The sequence below is a fragment of the Pleuronectes platessa genome, chromosome 12 (assembly GCF_947347685.1).
Source record: "Pleuronectes platessa chromosome 12, fPlePla1.1, whole genome shotgun sequence".
In the NCBI taxonomy this organism is placed as follows: Eukaryota; Metazoa; Chordata; class Actinopteri; order Pleuronectiformes; family Pleuronectidae; genus Pleuronectes; species Pleuronectes platessa.
In genome coordinates this window covers 11,629,173-11,646,211 of record NC_070637.1, presented here as the reverse complement: position 1 = coordinate 11,646,211, position 17,039 = coordinate 11,629,173, and the positions used below count along the sequence as shown (strand labels likewise).

The following is a 17,039-nucleotide window of genomic DNA, read 5'->3' as shown; positions in this document are numbered from 1 at the left end:
TCTCGAGCTTATTGTTCTGTAACTGCACAAACGGTTTGTTGAGCAAATGAACTAAAGGAACTCGAAAAGCATCTCTCCCCTCTTTAATGTAAGAGGCAAATAATAAATGATCACTGCCTGTTATTTCAGCGCTTCCCTCAGGATCCTCTACCTATTGGCTTAGCGAAATCCACTGAGAGTCGCATCTACTTGAGCACCGCTTAATGGATTCAATCCAACATGGTGCATATAATCCATGCAGTCACACCTAGCACCTCGAGCTCTTCAGCAACTCTGGGTTGTCAGTGTTTACGTTGAGTGCAGTGGTGGAAAGTAGGACAAGATGTGTAGCGTCAAATGACGCAGCGTTATTTGGCTTTTGGGGGGGGGGGGGGGGGGGGACTGACTGAGAACAACAGTGGTCGGCGTTGAGACTTTCAAGTGGATACTTGTTGGCACGATGAAGTTGAGCCGAAACATCTACTTGAAAAAGCAGTGGAACAACAGAGGCAGGAGCAGCAGCAGATAGTTGAGTCCCTGCAGTGACGAGGCGAAGCTTGTCACGTTGCAGTCGTTGCTGTAGCAGCAGTTGACTCTGACGCCCGGTGCCCTGTAGCCCTGGCTGTTGGCCTGACTGCAGAAAGACTTGTAGGAGCATGACTTCATCACCCCACCTGACAAACACACAGGAAAAGAAGCCAGGTACACGGGTTAAGCAGCTATCTCACACGGAGCAATTGAGTTCAACTGGTTCTAATAATAAAACTGCCCGGTTGGACTGATTTAGATGGGCTATGATGCACTTTATGTGAGTAAACTAGTGTATCTACGATGTAACGCAAATACAAGATGATTGTTTCTCCTGCTTTGTGCAGGTTTAAATTAGGAAAAAGCTTTAACTTAATTTCATGAGGAGGAATTGTCTTGGTGCCTTGAACACATTGTGTCCTAATTTAGGATATCGATCGAGTAGGAGAAACAAAGCTCTTCATTCTCAGACCCCCTGCTGACTGGGGTGTGTCTTCAGAAAGCAGCAGCCTGTCCTCCATTACATAAAACACACACAACAATATACACACTCACACATGCTGATACTAATACAGTTTTAACAGTTATCATTGTTGGTATAGAAAAGATAAACTAGTAAAAGAAAAGGCTACAACACTGTCACGGTTGGACTCACTGTCATGGCCCACCACCACAGCGCAGGCGTCAGAGAAGCTGGGACACGATTTGGAGCCTTGTTTGTTGCAGTCCTCGTTGTTGGAGCCCATACATGAAATACATCGCAGAGCCTCACCTGACAGACACAGAGAAGACATGTTTGCTACTGTACGAACACACACGTGCATGCATGATACACTAAGTAAAGTGGTACAACAACTCAGAGATCTCTTGAATATAGTTTTATCCTGGTGGAGGGGAGATGGATGGCTCTATGTTTTTCGTACTAAAATCCTTTATAAAAAATACAAACATATGTATATATGTTTTTTCTTTGTTTATTATAGTCTATTATACTGTACACCCTTTTTTTTACTACACATTACCATACCTGCTATGGTTGAGGTTGCTGTATTTCTTATGGAAACAATAGACAGCCTAATAAAGCAGTAATAAAGCAATATAGCTGCAGCTGCTCTAGGGTGGTAGAGACTGCATTATACTTTGGCACACTTAAAGTAACTAGTCCCATTTATCATTAATTCAGGGCCTGGGATTTATGCTCTTTAAAAAACAGGATCTAAGGGTTTGTTGAGCATGGACACACAGTTGTGGTAAATTACACCTTACAATGACAGTAAAGTCAAGGCAAGACAGAGCATTAATTTCTCCATTTTGTCTTCTCAAACAAAGCAAATAGTTAAACTCAGCTATAAAAACACATGTTTCTAACCTTCAGCTAAAGCTTGAGGAGTCCACTTCAGCACATAAAACACTTAAATGTCTCTCTAAAGCTCTCCAGAGGAAGAAGTGGTTGTTCGAGAAGGAGCTGACCTTTAAAATATCACTTTAACGCTTCCTTTTGAAAACCTCTATCCGTCTCCTAAATTCTAAAATGGCCCTTCAGAAACTGCCTGAAATGCAGCGTCCTAAGAGGATCGTACAAAGCTGCACTTAGAGGAATCACTGAAAGATTCAAACACTCTTTTGCAGCAGCACATCTCTTGCTTTGGCGAATAATAATAATAATAAATAACCTCCTTCGACCCCGAATGTGCCCTTTTATGGTTGTTGTGATGGCGGGAGGATGAGATAGTTGCACAGACACACAAACAGTTTCCTTACATATACAGATCGGAGGGGTGACATTTTCCAAAAGTTATAAAAGTGTAGAAATGTCAGCCTGGTAACCGACCAAATCACAACTAAAGCAGTAAAACGATGACAATGTCAGCAAACCATCATTTCTTGGGTGAATTTGAATAGCTGGTCTATTTCGGTCACTGGTGGTGTGCTCCTCTGTGTGTTGACATGCCATATAAAGGTCCCCTGCTGTTTGTTGTTGACCCCAATCTATCCCCATAGCACAGCCGCTCGACCACACATGCTTTAAGTATTAGCCTGCAGGCCTATTAAGAGATTAACTGCTGAGGGATTGCATGCTTGCTACAGGAAAGGATGACAGTTGGGAGGGAGGCAAAAAGCAGGATAATTACCATGGAAATTAACAATAGTTAGCAGACTTGGCATAAAATACGAGTCATCATAAGGTCTTACAGTGGAATCTACTTAATAGGTTTAGAAAACATGTCAGGGATGTTCCGAGTAATAAAGAAATGCAGTGATGTTGTGTCATCTCTTGTCCCTATGCGGAAAGCACCGTCTTTATGGACAGTCAACAGCTTTGTGCCTCATACAGAAAACAATTAGTAAAATCTATTCTTGGAAGTTCAAGATAGACAAACGTGAAGATTGTCTGAAGGCCGACACCAACCGAGTTCAAAGTTGACAGATGATCCAATAGGAGGAAAGGCCAGTTAGAAGAAATAGAATGGTGGGAAATAGAAGATGAAGTCCTTACTGTGGGTTGTTAGCAGGACCAGGGTAAGCAGGAGCAGCGGACAGTAGTGGACAGCTCTCATGGTGCCGGTGGTCCTTCTGTGAAAAGCAGCTTGTTTGGTCCTAAAGCCCCCTGAGCTTAATCTTGGCTATCTGATGAGCCAATACCCCCTCCGGCACTGACCAGGAGACAAGCAGCCCCTCAGCTGGGACACACAACTCTGTGAACGTTGTGTCAGTGTTGGCTTCTTCAGTCAAAGATGTGCACTGGGACACAATTTGCACCTTTCACCTTACTTAGCCTCACTTGATGTGGCCACACCCATCGAGAGTGTGGCTCTTCCCTTTCCTGTCCCTGTCTCCACCTGCGGCCCAGCCCTCACACTTTATCACTCTGATACTCTAGGTGCTCTGAAGTTACTGGTGTTGTCCTCTGAGATCTGTATTCAGGAAACGTTTGGCTTTGTCGTTGCAGCTTCTTCTTTTGGACTTTTGGAAAGATGAACTCTGTATCTAGAGTTATAAATCAGAGATTGTTCAATGTTGGGTGTCATCTGTCCAAAAGACACCAAATGTCTTAATATTTTAGAGTAGTAGCTGTCAGGATACAAAACTGCTGTATTTGTCAAAAGGTTTATGAATACTGCAGTAATCTAAAGCTTTTTCTGACGGTTTCTTCCATTAATAACACATTCTGTGAACTATTTCAAACTAGAAAGGCACTCAATAGAGCACATACTATCACTACGGCTCAACAGTCCTCTTTTGAACCCTTTTGGTTTTAGTGAATTTAATTCTGTGTTATTTGGATCTGAACTAAATTGTACACACGAAACCATAACAGTCACCTTAATGTCCGGTTTTTGCTTTCATTAAGATTCATACAAAACTTGAGGAAAACGTTGAAAAAAATCCCTTTATCACAACTTTAAAGAAAGTGTCAAAAGTTCCTAGGATCCGCCCCCTCCACACCAAGATTTTATGGGTTCTTCCCTGATCCATGTTACATCCTTCCACCAACTTTCATGGTAATCCATAGAGTCATTTTTTGTATAATGCTGCAAAACAACAGACAAACAAACGAAACCCACTCAGGGGAGGTAAATATGTTTTCTCTAAAGCTAGTTTTCACCCAGTGTCAATCATGTCATTCGGTGTGAAGGTACGTCCTGTGCAGTTGGGTTATTGTAGCTGGTTAATTGATCACTGAGGCAACATTGTAAAATTCTACAGATCAGCCACAGATACAATATTGTTAATTCTTATATATTAGCATCTTCTATTTATTCTATTTCTGAATTGTTATTTCATCCTCAAAATAAACATGTGGTATAATCATGTTCTTTCAAATATGAATATCGCCACATAATCCCTTGCAACTGCCGCATGACCCCCTGTGTTACAGAAAACCCTATTGACACTGATCTGAAGTAAGAGAACAGGAAAACAAAAACTCAAAAAGAAGAGTTTATGATGCATCAGTGCAGCCTGATCATCTGTGCTTGTTTATTTTCTCCTCTGACATTGACAGGAAGCAGCACATCCTCAAATAAGTAGTTGTGCCAGGTCGACTAAACTCGTTTGCACCAGATTTCCAGCCAAGCACAAATGCAGGAAAACAAATTGAGACACTGAGTTTGATTTTCTACATGCGGACCAATCTGAAGTTATTAAGAAAACATGCCGTGCAGGTAAAGCAGTAGAGTGAAACCGGTGTGCTGTATTGCCATTTTTTATTGCACTTTGTAAGCAGACGCTGTACAGTAGCTGTGCAGAAGGTTATTCCTCAGTGTGACACAACCACCATTGCAGGACGAGGACATATCCATCCAAAATTAAATTACTCCTTGTCACAACTGAATAAAGTCACGATTAGTCTGCCTCATATCAAAATAAAATCAAAAAAATAAAGTCCCCACGATTTCATCGAGAAAGCTATGACAAGTATGACAAATATCTACAAGGTTACATGAGGAAAAGCGCACTGAGGATGACAGAATAACTATCAAAAATGCAGATACTTGGAATTTCCTATGGTATATACAAACATTAACATTTCTCTTTCACATGCAGGAAGCTACTGTGATAGTTTGAGTTCTCTTTGTGGTGTATCAACATGTTATGAATGAATCTAACTCTCTGATACTCTTTGTCAAAGTCCATCTTTGAGACGACAACAGGAGCGGGTAAACAGTCTTCTCCCTCAATGGCTGTCATGGCAACAACATTATAGATCATTTTCACCCACAAACAATGCTCTCACTCTCTCATCGATACACACACCCACACTCTCACACACACACACACACACACACACGCACACGCACACACACTCATTAGTGATATGGTTCATTTTCTAAATCTTTAAACCAGACCTCTGTTACGATACGATACGCTGACACATCAAAACAATGTACAGAGTGATTTAGAGGAAGCCATTCCTGTGGATCCTGTGTAGACAAAGTCAGTAGGTAATAAAATCGGCAAAACCACTCAGGGCTATGATCTCCATTAGTCCTTGGTGGAGTGATAAATAAAACTGATCTGCTTCATTTTCTAAGTAGTTTTTCCACAGTCTTTGTGACTTGGCCTGGATGTGACGCAGCCGCTAACTCTTCCCCATCTTGGCGATCAGCTCGTCGCAAATCTTTGTCAGCTCCTCGATCTCTTTGTTCTGTAAAACAAGAATAAAAATAATAATATATATACCTAAACACCTTTTCAACTGGTCAAAAAACGACTAACATAGGCTTAAATCTGCCTTTTTTGGGTTGAATCTGCGTTCACTCCCAGGTCAAATGTCTCTGCAGTAGACGCAGGTTTTGATCTGCTCTGATTGAAACATGACAATCCAAAGGAACTCGATAATTAGGCTAGAAAGCAAGGTGAAAGAACGTCTCAGTTTTCGCTGCATTTTTGACGTAGATCGTGACATACAGACTAAAAAGGAATAAAAAATCAGAAAGGTAAACTCCACTGTCAAAGAGAAAGGAGTCTTTTTTCGGTTGAAAAGAGGGATTATTCACATAGATTTTTCTGATTTAATTTCCATTATTGCTCATCACAACTGACCTTTTGCTCCAAAGTGCGCTCCAGAGAGTCCACTTTCATCTGCTCCTTCCTCAGACTGGCCTGGTGTGCGGCCTGTTCCTGCTTGGCCTTGACTCGCACATGAGCTATGTCTGAATTGGCCCTGGAAAACACAAAAGTCACACAATGAGAATCAAGTGAACTCTGCGTAGCTCCCATAAGCTTGGGGAGTCTTGTAAAAGCACTGCCAGCTAATTACATTGGCCCATATCCAAACATATTCCAGTTGGACAGTGAGTTGCTGATTAGTTAGTGTATTCTGTTGATATCCCTGAGGGGGAAAATGCAGTCATAGAAGAGCAAACATCAAATAATGAGAGTGTGTGTAGACTCACCTGTCTAGTTTCTCCTCTGCATGAATCTTCAGGGCCTGATAGCGCTGTTCCTCCTTACGGACTCTGGACAGATATTCCTGAGCGCACTTCTTCAGAACCTCTTCATTCTGAAATGGAGTGAGAAGTAGTTGCTTTTAATCTCTTGCCATCACAAAAAAACGATATGACAAATGTGTGCGTTTAGTGAATGATTAATGAGTCAGTATCAGTCACCTTGCGGAAGCCCTCCAGCACATCTTTCATCTTTTCGTAACGACGGAAGAGTTCGGCCAGGGACTTCTCCACGGAGTTGAGGTCGGACAGGGCCTGGTCCTTCTCCACGATCAGGGACTGGATGGTGTGGTGGGAGAGAGACTTCTCTTTCTGGTCATCCTCTGATGGACACACACAAACATACAGTAGCTCAGATCATCACTCTGCAGTATGTGCTGAACAGTCTGCTGTACTGGTGGGCACATGAACGGTTTAAAGACCACCAGCAACACACATATGTACAAACAAATGTTTTAATTTGGACTAGAGCTGTGTCTCAATTCAGGGGCTGCATCCTTCAGAGGCTGCATTTGAAGTCTGATTGCTCGATAGGAGCGTGAAAGCTCCATTTCATCGATTCCTTCAAACACATCTGACAAATATGTCCTTCCTCCCCTGAGAAACAAAGAATTAAACATGTGGATCCTCCCTAGCCCAACCTATCCCAGAATCCAGTATGCTTTACTGATAAAATATTTTTTGCGAAGAGGTAATGAGTGGAGTTGAGGCACGGCAGGTGACGAGATGTCAAAAAACCACAAGGGGCAATACAACTTTCTTGTCGTGTCCAACTTCAGGTATGTTGCTAGGCAACAGCAATAAGGGCATGGCACGCCGGTGACAGAAATCCTCAGTAGACCAGACTCATTTCAGTTCTGTCTTATCAGTCCACACAGCACACACTGTGTGGGCGGTCTCCTTGGGCCGGTTAGACTGCGTTCTCTGAAGGATGCATTCGCTGACTTGAGACACAGTCTATATATCAGAATGGATTTGTGAATTTGTATGAGTTAATATCACTTTATACTACACTACAAGTGTATTTCTGATAAACCAGTGTAGCATGCAAACAAAACACGTAACAATGGAAAACATAAAGAGACTTGCAAACCATAGAGGAACCATAGAGGCCACTGGTTTTGCTTTTCTTAGAGTTCAGTATAATGTGACAAAGCTTCAACAGTATCTTGACCCCCTACCATCTTTCCTTTCCTCTTACAAGCTTATATGACCAGCCTGCTTAACTCACTAATTCTATGAATGACTCAACCCTCCATAGTACAGAAATAAGGTGCAGATTTGCACGTAAAGGTTTCCACTAGGTACGATGTTGCACTGAATTTCAACAAACTAAAATCCTAATAATGGCAGCTGAATAGAAACTGACAAACAATTATCTCCTTGTTGAAATACAATGTCTCAAAATACAGAATGAAATACAACAACATGGACAAACAGTTGTCATTGGATGAAATGAAAAACGTGAGAGCATCTGCTCCCCTTCTTTGACGGACAGATGGAGAGACGTGAGCTGACAAATAAGTGAAGGACGAGTCCTTGTTACTCACCTGGCATGCCTGTCAGGGTTATCAAACAGTAAGGGGCAAAGATGGGAGCAGAACAGAAAAGAAGGGACTGTGTTAAGTCAAGCTGGGAGGGCAAGACACGTGAGAGAGCCGAGTGTTAGACAAAGGCAGAGACAGGTTGTTTCTTTTTTGTGACAGTGCTTTAATGAGAATTTGAAATGAAATTATACAGCAGCAAAAAAAGCTAAAACTCTGAGAATGTCCAGAGGTGCTGGAGAGGATGTAGGTGAGGGCAGCAATGATGCAGAGAGAGGGGCCTAGGTGGAATTTACTGTGTCCAGAGGAGCTGAACATGAGGGAGCAAAAGTGAAGCACGGCCCCGACCAAAGACTTCAGGATTCAGTTCATATCCATCAAACATGAGAAAGTTAGCAGATAGCAAAGCTAGCTTGTGTCAGAGCATTTAAAAACTCTCTGCGCCCTGTAATCAGAGTATTCGGGAACAGAAGGGCCTTCTATGTTTTTGCTTAATTTGCAAATCAACAAGTGCAGCACAAAGTGATGGCAGAGGCTGGGGAGCAAAAGTAATTCATTAAAATAAAATTCAGATGGAACAGTAACCATGTGATCAGAACTGTGTTCATGTGAACCTGTATTTAGAAATTAACTCACCAATCATCTGTGCAATTGTCTTCTCATACTCAGCAACAATTCTCCTATGGATGAGAAAGTTAGATCATCAGAATATGGATAGATTTAGATCAGTATACATATACATGTCTCTAAAACAATCTTTAAGTGTCTAATAATAATTTATATATTTGGCTGCACCAACAAACACAGACATTTGTTTATAGAGCTTCCTTTCAGCCCATTACCAAGATTTCCAAATGAAAACAAAGGATTGGGTGGATATTTCTATGATAGCTGTGGATCTGGCACTACAGCCAAAAAATGTTGGCTTTGATTTTAATTTTGAAATCACAATCCTATATGTCTGGCAATATCTGACATTAAAAAGTCCAAGTTGCATTTACATACACCAAACATTCCAGTTTTATGCCTATATTCTGAATGTTTTTTGTTGCTGTGTGGTGAGGTTTGTTCATTTAACATTCACATCCTGGTTTATAGAACAAATTATTGCTCAAACATGGTGAAAACATATTTTTTTAAAGGCTTTTAACACTATTTTCTGATTTATATAGTGATAAAAACAGATACAGACACTTCCTTCTGTAAAAACGTTTGTGAGTCTATATAACATATCAATTATAATAAATTAATTTGAAGCGGGCTTCATCCAATGTATGTCCTGTTAATGTATGCAAATTAGCAACATTTTAATAATAGGAAACCTTATTTGCATATTTACACTTAACGTGTCTGAAAACTAAAAAATGTTACACGATCCACCTGTAGTATTGTATGTATTTGTTTGTCCACCTGAATCTCACTGTTGGTAGTGCCTTGCCCTCCGAGCCGAGCAGCAGGGCCCAATGAGAAGCCTTGTTTTGGTAAAAGCAGGTTACTAGAGGTAAGAGGATTGATTAGCCATGCCTCGTCCTTAGCCTTTTAGCTCCTCCTTATCCTGAGCCCAATAAGTCAAATGAAGTAAGCTCTGTCTTATCCACACTGACTGGTCTGTGGCCAGCTGGACCCACACCTACCACCTGCTGGCAGGGAACATGGTGTCAGCACAGCCTATCTCCTTCTCCTCTAACCCCCATTAGCAGCTACTTGTTCGATATGTATCTATCGTTTGTGGATGTAAACGTGATAATTGAAATAATCCAAATGACAGCACCTTAAAGCCCCTTAATATATCTTTTAATTGAGATCTAACCTTTTAACTCTGGATATCAACCACATCTCTTTCTCTCTTCTCCAGAACTATCACTAACGCTGATAATAAGATGATAATAAGTTCTTTGAAGAGCTCCCCACACTGCTGTTAACCATGGCATGGTCAGCTTAAACTGACCATGGCTTGGTCAGTTTAAGCATGATAAACCAATTGACTTGTTAAATGCAGAGAATGGATAAAGACACTAAACATCATGACACTGCTGTAGAGCAGAAGGTGTTAAACCCACACCCACACGTATGGGTGTGACCTCGCAGTGATGTTAGTGACGACAAGGCGACGTGCTGCGTCTTACCTCATCTCCCCCACTTCCTGTCGGCTGTCTTCATACTTTCTCTGCCACTCCAGCACTTCTTTCTCCTTCGTCACAATCTGAGGAGGGCGACGAAAAACATCAAGTAAAGAGTGATATCTTACTCTATACATAGTATTTATGACTAATAGGATAAAATAAATAGTTTTGTGGTACCTCTTCTCGTGCAATTCCCAAAGAGTTGTCCAGATCCCTAGGCAGGTTGGGACTCTCCCCTTCGATGTAGTTGGTGGTAGCCGTCCTGGAGTACAGCGAGTTCTTGGACACAGCACTCTCCACCAGAGACGACGTGTCTCTGTGCTGCTTCCAGGAACCGAGAGAGAGGATGGAGAGGAAAGGAAACATAACCATTAACAAACTGGACGGAGCTACAGACGGGGCATCCTCACCCTCAGGGCCCACACGCACATTCTCTTCTAGATTACTGGACCAAACTGCAAGGCAGCATCAAACGATATCAAAATGTACCACGCAGCAAAACAAATTAATATGTAAATGAGGCAGGGTGGTGATGCTCCTGAAGACTTGGTCAGCCGCCGCATGATTGGATGAGACAGTCTTCATAGCCACAGTACAAGCCAAGTGATTGGCTGATGCTGCCCTCGGCCGAGCAGTCATGATCTCCTGCTCGTCGTGGGCGCTGGAATGTAACTGGGGGGGGTCGAGGCAAGGCTGAGGGGAAGGAAGGCAGCAGCTCATACAGCGAGGACTGCATCATATAGGAGGAAGGTGGGGTAGAAAACTGGGCAGCATGGGAAATAGATGTTAGTCTCATGTTAAAGCATTCAGCCCCATGCTACACTGTTCTTACCTGTTGGCAGATTGAATCAATTGCAATGTGAGGTGAAGTCTAAAGTTCACAAGATTGACCATTACGATTTTTTTTTTATATAGTGTTGAAGTGCACTGAAAGACACAACAAACCAAAGTATATATGCATATTTTGATATAACCATCGCAACTTAGGACAATACTTTCCCCAACAACAGCTTCAATCATACAGAACACTGGGCCAAAACCCAAATCCCCAAACAATCCAAATTCTAAAGCCATTTATGATTCTCCAAACTCTGTTTGCTGCTCTGAAAGGGATTAAGTCATCCTTGGGAGAGCCGGATTACGGAAGGATTTGATGAAATGGTCGAGGCTCCTGGGGGACAAGGAGACTGAGACTAATTCGTAGAAAAGAGAGTAAAGTGTTCAGTCTGGCTGCAGCAATAATTCCTTTATTCCACCGGAGGTAAAAGCTGGTCAAGTTCAGGTAACCATGAACCTCTTTTTGCTTTTAGCGTGGTATTAGGCTTATTCTCCCAGTTCAAGGAGGTTTTAAAAAGAAAATTCAAGTTGCATTAAAGTGCCGTCTTACAGAGACAATCCCCAAGAAGTACCTGGGGCAAAATTAGCAATTGTGCATTGGTGGTGCCATTAAGTAATTGCCACACAACTTAAAACAGTTGTCCACTTTGCTTAATTGGTATATAAGCCTTGTAGTAAAAGCATCATTCATTTCAACATCATCCTAAATCATCACGTCTAATAAACTGCCAACATTTAGCTTTGCCTTGAGAATGAAAAAATCTGTATCCAGCAGAAGTTATCCAGCAGAGTTTCAGGAGCAAGAACAAACCTCAACCGCAAATCTTTTACCGTTTTTTAAATGCCTTCCTCACCCTCTCCCCCTCTTCCCTTTTCATATTCTTCCTGCCATCCCCATTCTCTCCAGGTTTTATTCCTCTTCTCTGTAGGGTTCTGAGGGGGTCCGAAGCTTCCCCACAACGCAACAAAGACTCGACAATCCTTCTACCTCTATTTATCACATTGTAAATGGTGTGGTAATAGATGAATGAAGACTACAACATGGAGAAATTTGCTCAAAGGGACAAATTACAGCTAAGGTAGAAGGCAAATGTAGGGAGACCTTAAGAAAAGTCTTTCTATATCTTCTGGGGTCTACAGGATCAACAGTATACAGTGCAGTCTTTAGGTATCTGGATGGTTTGGGCTGTTTGGCTCAGGAATCCAGCACGGGGAAGGTAAAGAGCTGAATTTCAATTTATATCCAATCAGTGTAAGAGTTGTAGCCCCTTCGTTTGCTGAACTGTTCAAAGATTGGGGCTACTACACATACACAACAACACATACTTCTTCATTTATGTTAGACACTGTCTTTTCTAATTTTGAATAAATTGTAACACAATACATATATTTATGTTTATAATATTATAATATTGTGTTGATGTTGCTCTGTTACACAAGACATCAATTACGCCTCTGTCTGTCCCGGGAGAGGGGGTGAGGGACAGAGGATGTTTCACCTATGAAGCAAACTGTGATTGGTGAATATGGACTATACAAATAAAATAGGATTGATTGATTGATTTATCGATTGAGGGCTGTGATCCCTGCAGTCAACACTTCACATCCAGTGGTCTTCTGCACTGACCCAGACATGACCAAACCCAAGGACTGCACTGTAGTCGGGTCAAAACGTGGAAAGATCACAGGGGTGTGATGTCACTCTTACTTTCAATAAAGGTGACCCGTTGATATTCCACCGCCGTGTGCTGGGTTTCTTGAGTCGAGACTGTAAAATGTGTGGGACGAGAGCATGAGACAAGGAGGTAGAGAGGATTGGAGAGTGCCTGCCCTGCTCCAACTGTTATAAGAGTTGTTCCACTGACTAGATGTTGCAGATTTACCACTGATCATTCAGCAAAGAAGGAAAGAGACTTTTGCTAAGCCTAGACAGGTGCTTTTCAACCCAAACCTTATTACTCTCATTGACACCTACCCAGTGTTTGTTAATGCTGCTAGTTTGGGATAAGGAACCAAATTACACAACAAGAATGTGACTGGGATTCAAGGTGATGATGACAGTAAAGCATCAACAACTACATCTGTGTGAGTCACGTCCATATACCTCCTCATCTGCGGCCGAGTGTGAGACGTTCCCGGTCACATTCATGCTCATGTTAGCCTGAACAGACAACATGAATGTTGCCCAGCATGCATAGTAAAGGCAAGGGACTGCCAAGGCACAGCACTGCTGTTTCCTGAAGAGTCAACCTGGAAGAGCTAGCTGCTGGTCGGGGATGGGAGCGGGACGCATTAAGCCATGTTAATAAGAGATTTCATATGAGGGGACTGAAGAGGTGGCGGGACTGCGGATGTGGTGGTGCAGCCGCCATGTTGATAAGGTTCACAGTCACACTCAGAATGGTGTGTTTAGGGAGAGGGGTAGGCAGGCTGAGACACTCTCATGCACACACACACACACTGCAGTCCCTCAGGTGTGTGCCCCTACACACACCTGCTATTATGCAATCGCTCATTCAAGATGCACCTTTGCTCGCAAAAACACACTCACATACGCACACACGCAAAATCACACATACGCACATAGAGCAGGTGCAGGCTGACTCAGCGCAGTACCTGGGAGGTTACAGTGGAGAGGGAGGGGCACTGAGAGATGTTTTTGGCTACCTGCAGAGCCTCTATCCTCAGGGCAGCAAGCACCAGCTCCTCCTGGGCCGCACTCAAGGGGGGGTGGGAGGGGGTTGATGGATTTCAAGGGTAAGGGAGGCAGGGGGGGGGGGGGGGGGGGGTTGCGGCCCAAGGATGAGAGAGCAAAGGGAAAACATATTGAAAGTTCAGCACACACACTTCCTGCTGTCTACATTTCACACACCATCGATCTTAAGCCAAAGTAAGGAGGAAAAAATGGGAAAATGAATATGTCGGATGTGATGAAGCGACACAATGGGAACAACAAAAACACACATCAGGGCCACACAATGGGCCAGCGAAGTGGGCTGTCAACACACCTGTAGCTTTTGGGCGAATGCGGTGGGGTTGGTCTCGGCCAGGTCAGGCTCCAGGTACTGCAGAGGGTCGTCACACTCAGACAGCCTGTCTAACAGGGGCATGGCCGGGACAGGAGCAGGGGCCTCCATGGGGCCCTGGCTAGGGGACTAAGAAGGGCACCAGGAGGAGTAGGCAGAGGGCAGGGAGGAGGGCAGGGGTCAGCATGGCAAAGCAAAGCGCTGAGTTTTTGTTTGAGTGGCAGCATGGGGAGCTAGGTCACTGGGTTCAAGCTGGAAACTTGGTGTGGCAAAGTGACTATCTGTCATCAATGACTCGGCTTTAATGAGAATCATTACGACTGGCGGAGGGCCAAGTCACGGCCTGCGATAAAGCAAACGCTGTCTCTCTCAGTTGTGACTAAACAATGACATGGTGCGAATGTTATGAAATCCACATCGACAGATTGTCTTCACGTGATGCTGACGAGACACAGTAATGGCATATGTGATGATAAAATGTGTTTGACTCACTTGCTCATCCCTCTCCGAGCTCTGAGTTCGGCTGAGAGACTCACTCTCTCTCTTCCTGCCCTTGTCTCCGGCAGAGCCCTCAGGTCCGGGCCGGGAGCTCAGCACCGGTGTCTTTATACTTGCTGATATCTGGGCCTCCATCTCCTCAAAACTCCTGCACAGAATGAGAGGGAGAGAGAGAGGAGGAGAGAGAGGCTCATGACATGTAATGCACTGGGTTTGATGGATGAGAGTGTTAATTAAAAACATCATGAAGTTGTATGCAATCATTGTGCAATCCAAATCATTGTGGTTTAGACTTGGCATGTTAGATATGCCAGTAAAGTCAAACTAAAACTGCCCAGTATATCCTCCTGTACATTGAACGTACAACTTGGGAAATACTTCAGAGTAACTACACATTTACAAAACTAGAGTTATTGCCCTGCAGGGGAATGCCTCCACTAACCATTGCAGTTTAATAACTAAAATGTTGCTGATGTCTTATTTTTTAATTGTATGGGATTAGTAACCCAAAAATACATGCCTATGGCAACTCCCTGTCATCAAAGTAAAATCATGAAAATAACTAGTAGCACTAGTAGTAGGGCTAGTAGTAGGGTTAGTAGTAGTAGTAGTAGTAGTAGTAGAGTGTACCCTGTGCAGGGGGAGCTGGGCTCAGATCCATGTGCACCCATGTTCTTGGTTAACTTGTCAGACACTGAATCCAGATTCAGGTACAAAGATGGCTTCTTCACTGAGGGTGGCTATGAGACACACAATTCATTAAAACATTAACACATTTTTAAGCCTTACTCACATATCGCAAAAAAAATCTCAGAATTATACCAAATATAATGTGTTCTTCCTTGGGTCATACCCCACTCCTCCACAAAGTTAATGTAAATCGTAATTTTGACATAATCTTGCGAACTAAGAAACGAACAAATCCTAATGAAAGCAGAAACTCCTTATTGAAGTAAATAACACGTCACCTTGTGTTTTGTTTGCGTTGATTCATTCTTCATCATTTAACAGAACCTCTTTGAGCGCAGCTACACTGACCTCTATTGGTAGAAGGTTTCAAGTCCTTCATGATGCAGACCACACTGAAACGATGTGTATCTTGATGTATATACTGTATATAATACAGAATGAGTGAAGATATCCGTCTGCAATTAAAATGGCCAGACAAAATGTTTATATGAATTATACCAAATACTCACAGGTGAAGAGGAGCCAATCTTCTCCATGTACTCAATTTCATAGTCTTGCACTGTCACAGAAAGACAAAACCAAGTTTGTGATGGAGAGGAACAAATGGAGAGACATGTTAGCCAGTGTTCAGCTGTGGACTGACGGCATCAGAGGCCGAGGCAGTGCTCTCTGTTTTTCGCCTTCATCTGTGACCCAGATTGGTCGAGTCCACAGCCTCTGGGAAGAGGTGGCTCATGCAGAGGGCAGGGGGCAGCAGAGAACTGGGCCAGCAAGCCTTTTGCAATTGTACAAGAGAAATCAATAATATTGCCAGAAGAATGAAGATTTAAGTGACTGATTGTAGTACTCAAGGGTTTATCCAAACATAAGCTCTAAGCCTGTCTGTGGCATGTTGTGATCGCTGTTAGCATTTGTTGGGACACAGATGGCTGAAAGTACAAACAGGGATCCTAGAGAGCTAGGCCCCCTTCAGACCTGGTAGTACAATCTGTCCTGAGAGATCTGATCACAAGTGTAAGTTTGTGTGATCCCACCTGTGTATTCAAATGTGATGAGATCTCACTTTCCAGCTGTTTGTAAGAAAATGTTTATATGTCATTTGAACCGACATTTTTGTTGTTGTTTGTACCCATCAAATCAACATATGGACACTCACAAATGTTAAAATACTTTTGATTCATAGTGAAACTGTAGCGAGTCAGAGATATCAGAAGGCTGTATATCGATATGAGGCCCAGGACACACTTGCAATCACGCAGCAAAAATAATGGGTCCACATGTGTCCTAGACCACCTCCGTATGTGGTCTGAGTGATCAGATCTCAGAACAAATGTTACTCACCTAGACTCTGATGAGGAAGACTGATTTCATTAACGAAGGACGTGAGGTCGGACGGCTGAGGAAAGTCTTGTTGGTCAGAGTTCAGTTCTGCATCCATGTCATGCAGGGCGGCCCACTTGTGACTGGTGGAGGAGGCCAGCTTCTCCTCGTCTGTGGCGTGGTCGTCCTTAGGGTGGAGGGAGGAGGGTTCATCTGGGGACGTAGGATCCTGCAACCCCCAAAAAATGATACCGTCAGACAGAGGAGGAGGAAATACCTGAAATAGTTAGGTCAGCATTAGGTACGCACCGGTGATGTTTCAGACAGTGGGGATTTCTTTGGCGACCTCTTCACTCTGAAAGTATTACTGAGAAAAAGAAAATAATTAAGATCCACTGTCTACAGTCCACAGCTGTCTGGACTGATCCTAATATTCACTGAATAATAAGAAGTCTGACTCAAACATGGGAAACCCCAAACGCTATCATCTATTAATAACATTTATGCTTAGAGCAGCATTACCATGTGTAACAGAGCTACTTA

The 17,039-nt window shown here is 43.0% G+C and overlaps 2 protein-coding genes across 2 annotated transcripts in view; both read right to left on the bottom strand.

The window, feature by feature from the left end:
- Positions 1 to 459: 459 nt before the first annotated feature.
- On the bottom strand, positions 460 to 3,202 carry ly6pge (lymphocyte antigen 6 family member pge). The gene is made up of 3 exons (XM_053436953.1): positions 3,005 to 3,202; positions 1,163 to 1,279; positions 460 to 653 (listed from the first exon to the last, which is right to left on the bottom strand). Exons 1-3 carry the CDS (start codon positions 3,063 to 3,065, stop codon positions 460 to 462), a joined length of 372 nt encoding a protein of 123 aa, XP_053292928.1. The 5' UTR covers positions 3,066 to 3,202.
- A 1,496-nt stretch (positions 3,203 to 4,698) lies between these two features.
- tacc2 (transforming, acidic coiled-coil containing protein 2) overlaps positions 4,699 to 17,039 on the bottom strand; it is a 34,491-nt gene continuing 22,150 nt past the window's right edge. Inside the window, exons 5-16 of the mRNA XM_053435874.1 lie at positions 16,806 to 16,863; positions 16,518 to 16,725; positions 15,686 to 15,735; positions 15,117 to 15,226; positions 14,481 to 14,634; positions 10,303 to 10,446; positions 10,129 to 10,205; positions 8,639 to 8,682; positions 6,621 to 6,781; positions 6,408 to 6,514; positions 6,055 to 6,175; positions 4,699 to 5,656 (exon numbers count right to left, since the gene is read on the bottom strand). Coding sequence (XP_053291849.1) covers positions 5,591 to 5,656; positions 6,055 to 6,175; positions 6,408 to 6,514; positions 6,621 to 6,781; positions 8,639 to 8,682; positions 10,129 to 10,205; positions 10,303 to 10,446; positions 14,481 to 14,634; positions 15,117 to 15,226; positions 15,686 to 15,735; positions 16,518 to 16,725; positions 16,806 to 16,863 — 1,300 coding nt within the window. The 3' untranslated portion in view covers positions 4,699 to 5,590. The remainder of the gene's footprint in view (positions 5,657 to 6,054; positions 6,176 to 6,407; positions 6,515 to 6,620; positions 6,782 to 8,638; positions 8,683 to 10,128; positions 10,206 to 10,302; positions 10,447 to 14,480; positions 14,635 to 15,116; positions 15,227 to 15,685; positions 15,736 to 16,517; positions 16,726 to 16,805; positions 16,864 to 17,039) is intronic.